At 46.7% G+C, this 15,119-nt stretch overlaps 4 protein-coding genes across 4 annotated transcripts; 2 read left to right on the forward strand and 2 right to left on the reverse strand.

The window, feature by feature from the left end:
- Window positions 1-6,290: 6,290 nt before the first annotated feature.
- Window positions 6,291-6,671, forward strand: MYCFIDRAFT_177597 (uncharacterized protein; the record flags this gene model as incomplete). The annotated part of the gene is made up of 5 exons (XM_007931359.1): window positions 6,291-6,296; window positions 6,350-6,370; window positions 6,397-6,511; window positions 6,552-6,589; window positions 6,618-6,671. 5 exons carry the CDS (start codon window positions 6,291-6,293, stop codon window positions 6,669-6,671), a joined length of 234 nt encoding a protein of 77 aa, XP_007929550.1.
- A 29-nt stretch (window positions 6,672-6,700) lies between these two features.
- Window positions 6,701-10,240, reverse strand: MYCFIDRAFT_177598 (uncharacterized protein; the record flags this gene model as incomplete). Its single annotated transcript, XM_007931360.1, has 19 exons — window positions 6,701-6,735; window positions 6,767-6,786; window positions 6,838-6,886; window positions 6,917-7,558; window positions 7,586-7,647; window positions 7,712-7,806; window positions 7,840-7,893; window positions 7,935-8,166; window positions 8,210-8,466; window positions 8,514-8,622; window positions 8,660-8,798; window positions 8,838-8,865; window positions 8,896-9,060; window positions 9,085-9,246; window positions 9,280-9,340; window positions 9,367-9,480; window positions 9,518-9,567; window positions 9,610-9,697; window positions 9,732-10,240. The coding sequence occupies 19 exons, from the start codon at window positions 10,238-10,240 to the stop codon at window positions 6,701-6,703; spliced, it is 2,871 nt and encodes a 956-aa protein (XP_007929551.1).
- Window positions 10,241-10,292: 52 nt separating this feature from the next.
- MYCFIDRAFT_177599 (uncharacterized protein) lies at window positions 10,293-11,473 on the forward strand (the record flags this gene model as incomplete). The annotated part of the gene is made up of 6 exons (XM_007931361.1): window positions 10,293-10,322; window positions 10,356-10,432; window positions 10,473-10,734; window positions 10,785-11,130; window positions 11,171-11,409; window positions 11,462-11,473. The coding sequence occupies 6 exons, from the start codon at window positions 10,293-10,295 to the stop codon at window positions 11,471-11,473; spliced, it is 966 nt and encodes a 321-aa protein (XP_007929552.1).
- A 701-nt stretch (window positions 11,474-12,174) lies between these two features.
- Window positions 12,175-15,082, reverse strand: MYCFIDRAFT_177600 (uncharacterized protein; the record flags this gene model as incomplete). The annotated part of the gene is made up of 20 exons (XM_007931362.1): window positions 12,175-12,183; window positions 12,215-12,251; window positions 12,290-12,319; window positions 12,346-12,351; window positions 12,378-12,386; window positions 12,415-13,508; window positions 13,554-13,561; window positions 13,585-13,640; window positions 13,672-13,892; window positions 13,915-13,920; window positions 13,958-13,968; window positions 13,993-14,116; window positions 14,161-14,233; window positions 14,265-14,386; window positions 14,419-14,433; window positions 14,462-14,611; window positions 14,639-14,701; window positions 14,728-14,948; window positions 14,976-14,990; window positions 15,016-15,082. The coding sequence occupies 20 exons, from the start codon at window positions 15,080-15,082 to the stop codon at window positions 12,175-12,177; spliced, it is 2,337 nt and encodes a 778-aa protein (XP_007929553.1).
- Between the last annotated feature and the right edge of the window lie 37 nt (window positions 15,083-15,119).

The following is a 15,119-nucleotide window of genomic DNA, read 5'->3' on the forward strand; positions in this document are numbered from 1 at the left end:
TCCTAACGAAGGCGTTACGCCGACTTAACTAGATACGTTCTCGAGAGCTATTATCCTATAAAGAATCCGAACGTAGGAAGCCTATAGCCGCTACTTAAGGTATACCTCTCTAAAGAGTTTTTACCGAGTCAGGCCTAGCCGCTACTTAAGGTACACCTTACTAGAGAGTTTTTACCGAGTTAGGCCTATAGCAATGCTACGAACCTATTAACCTACTTAGTCTATTAACCTACTTAGTAGGAGAGTCGCTATCGAGCCGCTACTTAAGGTATACCTTACTAAAGAGTTTTTACCGAGTTAGACCGTTAGCCGCATTATAGGTATACCTTACTAAAGAGTTTTTACCTCCGCTAATCTATCTAAGACCTCTGTAGTTTGCACTGCGATATTCTAATAAAAACTATACTCTTTCGGTTAAATACGCAGTCGGCGCCCGCTAAAGCTATAGAAAACAACCTACTCGCTAGGAGAGTCGCCTCGCAACGTCTTACTTAGCAAAGCCTATCGGAGACCAAACCTCGAAGAGAAAGGACTAAACAAACCACCTGCCGAGGAACCTTAACTACTAGATAAGCGGCTCTGTCGGTAGCAAGCCGTAGAACTAGTAAGGAATAGTGTTAATCGCTGCAGAGCTACCTATATACGACAAAGAGGTATCGACACTGTTACTATTAGAAGCCGATAGCTAGTGTGTTACTAGGGGTGTTAGTATGTTAGTATATATAGAAGAAGAAGAAGAAGAAGAAGTTGAACTAGGAAGCGTAGGTCTACATTAGCGCATCGCAGGTAAGGTTTGCCTCTACTAATAGGATTGCGCTATTTAGCTATAATAGCAAGGCAATAATAACGGCTATATATTATCGCACTTTTAACGCAATAGCCGCCGACTGCTAGTCGAATGCCTAAGGCTAGAATTGCTAGCGACTAGAGGCATTGTATGCCTAGCCTAGCTAGCTATTAAGCTATTATCGTACGCCTAGCCAAACCCTTCGTAGCTAGCTATTAAGCCATTATCGTACGCCTAGCCAAACCCTTCGTAGCTAGCTATTAAGCAATTATCGCACGCCTAGCCTAGCTAGCTATTAAGCAATTATCGTACGCCTAGCCTAGCTAGCTATTAAGCCATTATCGTACGCCTAGCTAAACCCTTCGTAGCTAGCTATTAAGCAATTATCGTACGCCTAGCCTAGCTAGCTATTAAGCAATTATCGTACGCCTAGCCTAGCTAGCCGTTAAGCAATTATCGTACGCCTAGCCTAGCTAGCTATTAAGCAATTATCGTACGCCTAGTTAAACCCTTCAACTTTATAAGCACCCCCGACGAGGTACGTACTCTAGTCTACCGCTACTACTTCGCGGCCAACCGCCTAGTTAACGGGGCTATCGTTGTCGGCGGCAAGCGCACTTAGAAGATAAAGCTAGCACCTAAGAGATAAAGCTAGTAAGGAAGGCCTAGATAGTAGATATAGTAGGTTAGATTACTATAAACGAATATAAAAGCTATATTTATTTATTCCTTAGTCGCTATAACCGCTACCCTTATCTATATCTTAGTTACCGCCTATCGCATCGACTACTTTAACCTCCGCATCGATAAGCTAAGCCTATCTATTAGTACGTTAGATAGCATCGACCTACTTAGAGTCGGTCTTATCGATAGCAGTACCCTATATATTGCTACGATTAGTCGTAGCCTTACGACTAGCCTTAGTAGCCTCTATGTCCTCTACGACCGCATCCGTAACGGTAGAACGACCTTCGAAGTACTCCTTGTTGCTTTAGTTAAATATAGCGACCTTCTCGCGGATCTAATCGCTACTAAGCTGCTAGATATCGTCCGATATATGCCTACCGTTATTGCTATACGGAGCTATAAAGCCATCCGAGAACAGCTTCTCTGCGCGGCTAAAGACGTTAATAGCCGTATTCTTATAGGTATAGTAACTGCTTAGCTTAATACTAGTAAAGGAGGTTATTATATTACGTAGTATACGAGCCGGCTCGCGGTTAAGTGCGATCTTCTTAAAGGTTGCTAGCAGGTTATAAGTCGAGTTACCGATACGATTAATATCTTCTAAGTACTCGTAGTTATAGATCTCGAGCTACTTATCTGCCGCTATTATATAACCTTTCTTCCTATTAGTAATAATGCTAGAAGACAGAATAGCTTCTTAGAGGACATTATTACAGCCTAGACTAAGCAGCTATCGCTTATATATTATTATCCGACTATAATTTCCCTGCTTAGTACCGAGGAAACTAGGGATTAGATAGTCGACGGATCGACAGAGATAACTAATATCTGCGTTATAGACCCCGAGGCGTAGAGTAAGGAATATCTTAATCTCCTATATTATCCGAGCTATAGTAGTGTACTAGGCATTAGGTGCCGGCTTACTAACGCGGTGCGGCAAGCTACGCTATGCCTCGATAGATAGGAGCTTCTTATAGATGTCCTACACTATCTCTAGGTATTGCTAAGCGGTTAGCCTAGATAGGGCCTCCTTAACTGCATCTATACGGCTCTCCTTACTAGAGATTACAACGCGGCCCTACTTAGACAACTACTTAATAGCCGCACCGATACTACGAGCCCGGAATATAGTCTTAAGAAGCCGAAGGATCTCGAAGAATTTTAGCTTAGTACTACTAACCTTGTTCTCGCTATACTAGAATACAGCATCGCCCTTTGCTGTCTAAGCGCTTAGAAGAGGCTTCCTATCGCTGTTCTTATCCTAGTACGTACGTAGGACAGTAAATGCATAGTTTATTATAGTATAGAACTAGGCTAGCGATATAAGGAGGCTGTCGCGCTTATCGTACGGGTCCTTATTCTCGACACTCTCGTTACGTACGCTATACCTACGTACGACGGTTATATTGTCGCTATTCTATATATATAGAGGTCCCTCTAGCCCGCTCGCAAAGTCCTTGTCGCGGTCTAGGTCCTAGAACTTGAGTAGGATCTCGTCCTATATAGTACATATGCCCTTAATAGTCGCCTCGTCGTTAAAGGAAATAGGCTACGAATATACCTCTATACGGGCCGGGTCTAACTTGTCGATTACTAGCTATACTAGTCGCTTTAGATTACTACCGCTATTCTCGAAAATTGCCTTTACGGCCTCTAGAAACGTATACGCAATAGCCTTATCGATATAGAAGAGCGTAGTCTTAATACTAATATCGGAAACCTCCTCCCTATCCGGTCGTGTTACCTTATCTTTATAGATATTCTTAAAGATGTTATTAGCGTTTAGCGGCTTGTCGTAATAGATTATCTTCTTCTTTAGGCTACCCTTCGGAATGCGCTTGTTAACGGCTACACACGAGGCAGTTATAGCCACTATCTAGTTAGTATCGCTAGTAGCCTAGTCGGTACGGTTCTATATCCGATTGAAATTGTCGATAGTACTACTATACCGCTTGTCGGGGCGGTTGTACAGCTTAGCAATTTGCGTCTCTATATAATTAGCATTCTTATCTATTAAGATCTAGATAGTCTAATATGCTAGAGTAATGTTTAGGTTGTTTAAGACCTCGATCGTACGACGACTCGTACTATTGCTAACGAGGAATATTCTAAGGGCCTTTAGAAAGAATAATGCCTTAATATAAGACATAGAATATAGGACTTAAGAGGTTAGCATCGTCGTACGCTTCCGTATAACATTACGCTTGTCCGCGAACTTAGTCTAGTACTAGTAATAATCGCGACGTACGTTAGGTAGCAGATCCTAGCCGAGCAACTAATGCTATATAGGAGCGACCTATTAGATAGCATCGTCTATATCTCCGAGGTCGATTTCGAAGTTATAGAACTCCGGTTTATATATACTAAACAAATCCTTGCTAATAAGGTTCTTTAGCTTATTACGAACAATACGAGTACTAAACAGGCGATCTTCTAGAAAGGTATCGACAATAGCCTAGAGGTTCTTCTCGTATTGCTTAGAGCGCTTAGTAGTCTTGCGAGTTTTAGCAGACGTAGATGCTTTGTCGCCCGGCTTGCCGACTAGATACTTAATAAAGTAGGTTATACTAACCTTATTCTTTACTATAGTATCCTTTAGCTCCTTATAATACTTGTCGAGGAGCCGCTTAAGCGCAACGTCTTTACTAGCACGGCGTGCTATTTCTAGGGCCTCTTTATTTTTATCTTTATCTTTATCGACCGTATCGTCTTTATCGCGAGTATCTAACTCCTCGTTACTACTAAGATCTTCGTCTTCTTCGCTAAGGTCTTTATCTATAGTCTCCGACTCCGACTACTTATCTTCGAAGTCGCTAACCCTAGGCATATCCGCTAGTCGTACGATAGTCTCTAGTACATCGCTTAGGAAGCCGCTTATAGAGTATATTAGCAATACTACTATCTGTCTAGGAAGAGGTAGACCGACTAGAGCGTACTAATAACCTAGCTAGCCTAGAAGTAGCGCATTATCTAAATCCTAGTCTATTAGATCGCCGCTATCGTCTTACTGCTAAGGCGGAAGGATTGGATTGCCTTTATCGTCGTAATTATATACCGTTATCTTACTAGAAGGTTCGTTAGACATCTTAAAGGGTAGTAGTAGCGGTAGTGCTAGCGGTCTACTAGCGGTAGTACTAGCGGTCTGCTAGCGGTCTGCTAGCGGTGGTGCTAGCGGTCTACTAGCAGTAGTAGCAGCGGTAGTAGTAGCTATAGTAGTAGTGCTAGTAGCGACTTTTAGGTGTTTTAACCTTAGCTTTAGAGTCGCGTCTGCTATATAGTAGCAACTTAATAACTACACCTCGGATAGACTTATGCTATACATAAAAGGTATTTAGAAATGGTCTACGAAGGACCTCGAAGTATCGAGTCGGCTATAGGAAGGTTATCGATTGCCCTCGAAGGCTATAGAGCGGTTAGTAGGCGTCGGACGGAATTTTCGCCTATCTAAACAATAATTACCGGCGTTAGGAGAAGGACCTCTAAGTGTTAGCTAGGCGATGCGGTATGTTATATATTAAGGTGTTTCTAGTAGTGCAGCTAGCCGCCTAGCAATCCGGATAGCTACAGTCGAGTCGGCTTAGCAGAATAGCGAAAACTTAACGCGCTAACGTCGTACAGACTTGTTTAATAGGTAGAATAAAGCGCAATTAGTAGGGCTACAACCTCCGCTATTTAGAATATCTTATATACGTTGTAGTGTTATATTAGTATTTAGTAGGCTAGTTTCGTACGGGTTTATATTAGGCTCGTAGGCGAAGAATAAGGTAGAGTGCTCGTAATTGGTTATCGGTAAGTTCGGAAGCTAGCCCTAATTACTAATCTATTACGTGCACTCGGTCGCAATATAATCCCTATTTACTATATATCTACGCAACTCAATTCTTTATACCTACGAGCCTAAATAGAGGTAGTACGTAAATACATTACGAATTATAAGGCTTGAATTAGTAATTAACAAACGATCGCAAGATTAGGGGCTAGTAGCTTTTAGTAGGCTAGCGTTAGTATGTCCGCGGCGTATCCTTAGTACTTCTCCTTCGCTTAGAACTTCTACGATATAATAAATCGATAATTAATCTACCGGTTTAAAGAAAGGGCTTAAGTCGGATCGGCGGAAGAGTCTAGTATACTAGTATACGCGCGGTATAAGAATTCCCGATCGTTCGTTACTAGTATTCTAGGACAAATTCGAAGTATTAGAGGGACATTTAGCAATCTCTAGATACTTTACCTACGATAACGTAAGCTATATATAGAGGCTGTTAGTAATAGAGAGCCTTGCCTAGTGCTAATATTATGCCTAAATATAGTAGTCTTCTAGTATTATTAATAAGCCCTCTTCTATAGTAGTATAGCCCGTAGTTATATAATAAGACATGCTTCTAAAGCGTATAGCTAGTAGTCGACTTAATATAGGCGCCGGACACCTAAACCTAACCTTAGACGCTAAAGACTAGTACGTCGATTTTACGGATAGCGGCCCTAATCTATTTAAAGCTCTAGCATCTAGGGACCTTCGAGGTAAATGCCTAGGCCTTAACGCCGTAGGTAATTATAGCTTCCTTCCGCGTAACGGGAAGGCTTAATAAGCTTAATAGGGTTTTTTATAGATCGGGGATATTGTTAGCCCCCTTACGGATTAGCTTGATTCTATGCTTAAGGTGTTTTCTTGTCCGTAGTTAAGTAGTTATAATAGTTAGGTCTTTAGTATCTTTCCGGGGTATAAGACGACGTAGATAGAATAGGAAGCAGAAAGAATTAGGAGGAGATAAAAGTTCGATTTGTAGTTAGCGTTATACGCAGCAGATAAGAAATGATGTGTGTGTAATAATAATGTTTCTTCTTTTCGCATTTCGTTTCAGAACTGTGATTAAGTCAAGTAACCAGCTCGGGCATGTGATTTGTGCTAAGCTGGCTTGAAGCCTTTGCACTGGAGTGTTCGTAGTGCATATACGGCAAACACGGCTCTTCATTACTTCACCTCTTGGGATGCTACGAAGGCTGGTGACGTCTCACGATTGCACTACGTCTTTTCGAGTCTGGAAACAGATCTGGATAGGGGAAATGAGAATTTGAGATGGCACAATTTTGGAAATACGTAACTTGGATCTAGCCGTGGAAGAGAAAATTTGAGATTGCAAAGTTTTGGGAGTACGTACCTGGTATCCGGTTTTTGAAACCAGATGCCATTACCTAGCACTGTGAGCTTTGATTCACCGTTGCGACTCACCGCTCCATCTCAATCATCAGAGAAGCAGAAGCTGAGGCAGAATGCAGTACCTACCTGTCCACAGATCAGCAGAAGGATTCTCCTCAAAGAGACACACACGGCCAATGATTCAAATCAACCAGGATTCAATCACTTGCCATCCGCATCTCCAGCAGGCGTGATCGTAATGCGAGGAACCAAAGCTCATTAGCCCAGTTCCTCCAAACTCTCACCTTTCGGACCTAAATCCTCCTGATCATCCTCCAGTTGTGGTGGCCCAGACTGAGCACCCCATGAACTGCCATCATAAAGGCTACTCGCCTCTTCCCTCCCCCCCTCCTTCGCCTTCCCCTTCCCCTTCCCCTCCCTCTCCGTCTTGAAGCTCCTCAAACTCCACCCCTCCCGAACCTCCATCCACGTCCCCTTCGTAAAATACGCTTTCGGCGGCCGTCTCGGTCCCTTATCCCACCCATGAATCGTCCCAATCTTAATCGCCCACGCAGCCTCATTCAAAACTTTCTCCTGCGCAGGCGGAATGTTTTGTAAGTCGTACGCTACGGCGGCTTCGGTGAGTTCGACGCGGGTTTTTACTGCGGATTCCAAATCTTCGCGGGCGGACTTCAGGGCGGAGAGGTTGGTTTCCGGGATTTGGAAGAGCCAGGTGGAGATTTTGAGTTCCTTGGTGGAGACTTCGTTTATCATGGCGATGAGGTGGGTGCGGAAGTCGGGGATGGTGCGGTAGGAGATGTGGGGGCGAGGGTCTTGGGAGGCCATTGCTGTGGTTGTAGGTGGTAGGGGGGTGTTTGGAGAGCGCTGTGGGTGATGAGTTGAGTTTGAAGAGCGCTGAATGGTTGTGGGTGTTTTTCGATGGAAGGCTGGTATCTGGTGGGACTCTGGTCAACAGAGTCGGTTAGAATGTAGCTTTGATGGAATGGAAGTGGAAAGGAGGAGCAGGGAAGCGTTCCTCAGTCAGCTTTTATCTTCGTCTGGCGGCGAGGCGTGGAAGGTGAACAATCCATTCTTCTCACGAGTGAGCAGTGTTTCTCAAACGACAATGAGATTGTACTGCGTTTCTCACAAAGGGATATGGTAAGACGTGTATTTTGTCAAAGAGCACCGTTGTCTTTCTTTGTTATTGCAAAGTCTTTGATCTGACAAGCCCATTGTAGCGCGTCGCCTCCTCTGTCGCCCGTGGAGTTGACAGTGTTGTCTGATTCATGTGGCGACTTCGTGTAATCCATGAGCCGTGACGAAGACTTCCGTACGAGCCACTCCCTCTCGTTGCCTTGGCCTTCTCCTGGTCGGCCTTGGAGCCAAGTCAATATATCCCCCGCAGTCTAATGAGTGCGTGTATGCCATCCGTTCGTGTGCCAAGCTGCCGCTCGCGGGCCCGTGGGCAGGATTTGGTGAGATGTTGTGGTTACGAAAGCGATGGCCTCCGAGCTTGATTGATCCCAAAGGATACACTTTTGCGGCGAGAATACTGGATGCAATAGCGCAGAAAGGGAACTCTTGGTAACAAACACGTCAGTCTGATGGTTGCTGCTTTTCTCCTATCACGAACCTCTGCGACACTTTCAACGGCGAGGGAGATATGTAAGCCGAAAGTCCGCCACGCTCGCCATGAGACAACCCGTGGACTATGACCGTGGCTAGGAGAAGCGAAAACCGTGAAAAATGAGCCGGCTTTACAACTCCTCTCACGTTCTTCCTGGGCGGCCCTATCTACTCCGTGGCCATCGAGAAGACCGGAAGCCCTCGAAAGCCCGAAGTGTGTATGTGACTGAAGGAAATTGTGCTTACCTAGGCGGCAGTTAGCAATCGTGCCACAACGACGGCGAAGAAAATGTAAGCCTCAGATCTGCTGCGCTCGCCATAAGACGACCACAGACAGGAGACGCGGCTGAGAGAAGCGAAGACAGTATGCGCCTTGCGACTCCTGTTCCATCAATCTTGGGCAGCATAGCCGACTTCACGGCCATGGAGACGACCAGAAGCCCTTGTATGCCCGAATGTGTTTGTGTGAGAAGGGGAGTTGACTTACCTGATGTTTGAATGGGTCATCGTGAACGATTCTGCCTTGATAACCACCGAAGGGTGTGTAAAAATGTAAGCCTCAAGTCCGCTGCGCTCGCCATAGGACAACCCGCAGACAGTAGACACGGCTAGGAGAAGTAAAGGCCTTTCATTAGAGAACAGTCAGCCTTGCAACTCCCGGTGCATCAATCTTGGACCAAGCTCTCGACCTGGTGCTCATGGAAGGAGCATCAGAGTCCTTGGCAGTCCGTGTATAGTGTAGTGGAGGGAAAAAGTCAGGGGCAAATTTGAACTGTTTTGTGGACTTGCTGCGGGATTGGCCGTTGGAGCACGGCCGTTCCTGTTTCTACGGCCGTGGATCAACCGCATGACGAGATGCTGGAGATGATCTGGAGCCGAGCGACGCTGATTTTCGTTTATGAATGGTCATTTCGCAGTCCTGGCTCACCTTGACAGACAGAGTCGGCTCTAAGAGTTCTCGAAGCCCCTTCATCTGTACATTCGCTACTCGACCTCTACATAGTCCCTTCCATGCGCCATACTAAAGACTTCCCTTCACCCACGAAGCATCAGGACATTCAATGTGCAAGTACAACCACATCGAGGGTAGAAAGAAGCTTCTCATTCATGAGGATTGACCCCCAACCGAAGGATCGCCGCAGCGGACAATGGAGAAGCTGTAGCCCATATCCATGAATCGATGCACGAGGGACCAAGCAATGAAGAGACAAGTGTCTGCCCATGGTAGTCAAACAGGTAGCTCAAAAACATCAATAATCACGGACTTTTCGTGGCACTCGCCATTCACTCCTACTTGAGGATTTACATGCCGCACGTGAATCAGTTGCTACGCGCACCGGGCAGCTCCTATCTGAATAGCTCCAGTCACCAGAAATTCTTCAACGTTTCCACTCACGCTTAGCGAAAGACGATCTTGCAAAACCACAACTCCCAAACAGCGCCCCTCGAGAGATTGACTAAAAGCAACAACCCTCGAATCAAAACCATCACAGAGCAAGACTCAAATATTGTACGGCACTACTTCTCAGGTCATGATGTCTACCACCTTCAAGTTGAACATAAATGTCGCGCAAGTCGGCGCCAGCGCCTCGAGCGTGAAGCCGGGAGAGAAGAAGCCAGAGAAGCTTGCGGTTGTCGACGGCGAGAACAAGAACGAGAAGGCGATGCGTAAGAAGAGAAGTGAGCACAATACGGCGCTCACATCCAACATTCATGGCAGCCAGCCGCCGCAGAAAGATTATGGCGGTACGCGCGACTATTTCGCCGAGCGTAGTCGCATGTCGAAGGAAGAGCGCGCGAAGGATGATTGGGCGTTCTTGCACTGCGGATGAAGATTCTCTTGGTGGAAAAGCCGAATACGTGAGTACTGATGAGTTCAGGCTATTGAGTCTTCTGCTGATGGCATCTAGGAAATCGTTCGCCCCAAGCCTGCTCCGTTGATGCACATAGAAGCGGAGGGATTTTTTATAAGCGTCAAGAATAATGCGGTAAATGGACATACAGGTGTATTAGGCTAAGATTTCGAGCCCTCGAGTAGGGCACGCAGAGCAAATGGCGCTCAGAAAGGCATCGAGGGCGCTCGTTGGCACAGAAGCAAACTGCTTTCTTCAATAGAACTCCGGCATTACGAAACAACGAAAGCATCTTCAATTACTTATTTATGTCTCACTTCTCAGGCCATATATCTTCGGGTGTGAGTCTATTTCCTGTGGCAATATTGTCTGACTCGAGGAGCGGACAGGAAAACTTCACTTCGTTTGAGTTTACTAGCGCGTCTTTTTCGCGGGATCCCTGCTTCCCGCCCCGAACTCATCGTATACCTTTTCGCCTTGAGCTTGTATATAAAACTTCAGTTGTAAACATTACAGGACTGTCTCTAATATCCATTGCGATCACATCGCTAAGAAAGCCACAGGTTCTACCACCACCCAGCTATCCTGGATCTCTTCGCCAGGCTCGAAGAAGGAAGACACTCCAAAGGCTCCGACAACGCGTAGAAACTACGCATTTGATTCTAAGATGCCACACCTCTAGACACAATAGGAGCGCCATGCCTCCGATATCATGCGTTACGAAATGAATCTTGACTGGCCTGAAAACGTGCGAATCTTTCAACGACTGTACAACGCCAGTGCGACGGTCAAGTGGGTTCGCGACGACTACAACAACCGTGAAAAGAGCGAAAGGTCGCAGATGTGGACGAGACACATCATCAAGCCTGTCTATACGGCACAGAAGGAACAAGACCGTGCTACGGTACGGGCAGAGATCATCAACGCCGCAAAGGCTCTCAAAATCGAGATTCCTATCACGAATCCGCCTGTTGCGGCTCCTCCTGCACCAACTATCGCTCCTGCTTTACAGCCATTATCAATCTGGAATACTCAAGGTGCCGTCTAATGTTTAGGCTGCGCCTAGCTACTCACAAGATTCTTTGGTTGTGCTGAACACGACAGTATCCACAGCTACTCCAGCTACAACATCCGCTACGATACCCTTCCACGCTCTCCCGCTGGCTAAGCGCTCTGCTCCCAAGTCTCGTCGTCTTGGTCCAAAGTTTGTTCTTGCTGGCCATCCGGATCCCGCGGAGGCGCAGAAAACCAGCGAGCCTCTAGCCAAGAAACCTGCGACAGCTGAGCGCGTCCAGATGAGTCGAGATCTGCCGTCAGTGAGGCCTCTATAGCAGCCCAATACAATCAATACACCAAACACGCGTATAGGCTTCGTCTTAAGCAGCACCTCGTAGTACTCGCGGAAAATTCCGGATCCGAATATCAGCAATCCCTCCTATGCGGCTACACCTTCGGATAACCTTACTAGTATTAATAATACTCGCTTACGTACGTCCTCGGCTTATAATAGCTATATCCTTCCTTTAGCAGACGCTATAACTGTCTCCGAAACTTATACAAGCTCTTACTAGCCTAATACTAGCGTCCTGCGTTATATTACCGCTAATAACGCTAATAGCCTTAATGTTCTACGCCGTTATCTAATCGGAGACACTCTAAGTAGCCTTACCGCATTCTCTACTATGTCTATTCCGTAGCTCGAAGCCTAGCTACTATAGTAAGGCATTAAGGTTAGTAGTAGGTTTGCAAGTATAGTAGAAGAATATAGAAGCGTTAGAGGTAGTATTAAGGAGTATACTAACCTAAGGGCGCGAGACATTATAAGCTAACCTTAGCTTTCGAATACCGGAGACGCCACTCCAAGTGAGGGTAAGGTACTTAATAGTAGTAATAATATAGCGTTAGGTAATCAAAAATAATAGTTGCGCTTATTAAGGCGAGGAAGGGAATGGGATTAGAAGGGCTAGAGGGGCTTTTAGATAGTAAGAGTTATAAAAGCTATTGCAAACGAGGAGATAAGGGCTTCGGGGTTAGGGGGTTTGATAAGGTTGTTATTAGGCATAGTATAAGGTGAGAAATGCTTAGGCCGGCTCGAGACATGGAGCTAGATACTACTTACACGAAAGTGGAACAAAGTACTACGTCGTGCTTATGAAAACTCATGAAGTGCAGATCCAGTCAAATTTGGTTATTTACTCCCATTTCAAAATGCCCCCAAAAAAATCTCTATTCATGCTCTAGAATCTCGCAACCTATCTCTACTCAACATCAGCCGCTTATCCACCCCAAACTCCTTTCATTCAGTCATCGCTTCATGGAACCTGGCAATCTCCCGCTGCAGCTCCTCTTCCGTAACAACCCATGAAGGCGTGATATACGTGCCAGGCTCACGCGCATTGACCATCGCTTCTGGGTTATCCGTCACGAGACCAGCGTTCATGGAGGTAATGGCTCGCTGCTGAATCTCGTCTGGAGTGAGTGGGCCGCGACCAGTCCAGGTGATGTCTTCCATGTCGTCGTCTTCTTCTTCAGAGTCGTGACGTTGATCCATAGAGGGAGACTGATGTGCTTGGACTGGGTTGGCTCCCTGAACGACGTTGTCTTGCCATGTGGTGTCTTCGTGGTTGCTGTCGGCATCGATCTCATCGTCGCTGACCTTGTCGTCTTCGCTGTCTTCTCCCTCGTTGCTGTTCTGAACGTTAGCGGAGGATGAAGCTGTGAGCGTGTTCTGACTTGCCGTTGCGAGCGGCTGCGAGCTTTGTGGTACGATCGCAGGACCTTGAGCAGAAGAAGCTGCTGTGACCGCTGTGGGACCCGCGACAAGACCTGGGATGAGTGGTAGGTGCTTTCGCTCTGGATTTGTCTTGTAGGCAATTGAGATACCCAGGTTCGCAGCCTCGCGCAGAATGTTGCTTCTCAGTGCCGCGAAATGGGCAAGCTCACTCGCATCCCACGTGGAGTTGTTCCATTCATTGGGGCGATCGATGGCTTTCCAGTCCGCGTTCTGATGGCCCTTCTTCAGGCGTTGGATGTTCCGGTCGTAGAGGTTGTAGAAGTTGAATTCTCCAAAGTCCGGATACAGTGCGATGAATATGTCTGCAAGCTGCTGGCGGACCGTCTCATCCTGGCTGTCGCTGAAGCTGAAGATCTGGAAGAGCATGAATAGGACCATCCGGGTTTCTCGTGTCCATGTCCCGGACCTAGTGATCTGGTTACGTTTGCCGCTAGCCATGACTGCCGGTGATTTGTACCCTGTTCGCCAGGAAAGCGTAGCAAATGTTGCCGATACGTGACCAAGGTTCAACTGGCGTCTAATTGTGTAGAGACCGGCGAGGCAACGGAGGCTATAGTGGTTGGTGTAAGGTGTTGTATGATCTTGAAGAGTCGTGTTGTGTGATCTTGAAGAGTCGTGTTGCTAATCAATTTTGTGTTGAGGTGTGGTTATACTCGCTCTTTTAACGTCCCTGCCTGACGCTTGTGACAACATTCACTTTCTTCATAATCCATGAAGAAGGCATTGTCCTGAGAGATATCGATTGAGGCCAAACTATACCTGCATAGACTGTCCGAACGTGCACAATATATTGTTCTGGGTTTCATGCTCTTTATCTCGCTCTTTGTGTGCAGATTTCTGGCTGTGAGCACGTGTTGCGACAGCAGAGAGTGCGAAGCGCCGAGGCATGATTTTTTGATGATTTACGATTGAAGACGGGCGCATAATAGTGTATAGAGATTCCATGGGTTTTTGGCCAGCTAGCCGCAGGATGTAGATGTCTAATAGGCAAAGCTTTGCGATGGTCTGTGCTGGGTGTCAAAGAAACGCTTGTCTCGCAGCAAGCATTGGCATGTTTAAGACCTCTGCACATCTGGCTTGACTCATAGGATCTGTCTGTCCTCACTTAGAATACTTGATATGCCTCTATTGATTGTATCGACTATAAAAAGGATTTTCAAAATTATACGCCGAGGAAGAGTCACGGGATTTGTGGGGCCGCTGTTGATCCGGTTCACGAATCTATCGCGCTAGTGTTTCGCGCCCATTGGGTCCAACGCGATGTTCAATTCACTCGTCCTGAGGATGACTCCCCTTGAATTCCATCTACCCTGGTCGGATCTCTCTCAAACTCCTCTCTCAAACTCCTCACAACATCACCTCGCGAGCCATCTCCACAGCCATAAACGACCAGGAACTTCACCAGTCAGCGAAACGGCGACAGCAATAATTCCTGACGTTCTCTGCTGGCCTCGAGCGCCAACAATCCCAAGATGCCTCGAGCTGGTCGTGGCGAGCCACTGGCCAAGATCGGCGGCAGCCATAGGTGGACCGACGATGAGTACGGCTCGTTACACATCCTAGAGGTCGAGCACCCGGACCTCAGCAAATCTGAGAAAGAGCGCCTGTGGCATGAGCGCTTCCCAGAGCATCGCAAGATTGGTCGGAACTACAACGCCAGCAAGCTCGAGGAGACTTGGGCATATCGGCATCACGACACTTCCCTTTCTATCTTCCAAGCGCCTCTATCAAACCTCTTTCAAACATTTCACGAACTTCACTTCGACGAACTTCCTATATACAACGAGAATCGCGACCTCAAGCAGCCGACGGAGCTATGACAGAAGATCTTCTCGGTCACAACCGTGGACATACTCCGCCAGGCTCGAACCTCAAGCCATCCAAAATGCCTCTCGCTGGTCGCGGAGAGCCTTTGCAGAGGATCAATGGCAATCACCAATAGACCGACGATGAGCACGGTACATTGCATATACTCATGGTCGAATGTCCAGACCTGAGTGACCTGGATTTGGAGCGCCTGTGGCATTAGCGCTTCCAGGAGCGCAGAAAGCAGGGCCGCAACTGCAATTCAGGCAAGCTTCGAGAGACCTGGAGGAACAGACACTACGAGGGCAAGCCAGCCAGTCACGCAACATATTTGCTAGTTTGTGCTGCGTGCCAAAGAGACGCTTGTCTGACAGCAAGCGCTGCTTCATGTAAGAGTTTCACATGCACCCTGCCTATTAACTGTGG

Source organism: Pseudocercospora fijiensis (genome assembly GCF_000340215.1).
Source record: "Pseudocercospora fijiensis CIRAD86 unplaced genomic scaffold MYCFIscaffold_7, whole genome shotgun sequence".
NCBI lineage: Eukaryota > Fungi > Ascomycota > Dothideomycetes > Mycosphaerellales > Mycosphaerellaceae > Pseudocercospora > Pseudocercospora fijiensis.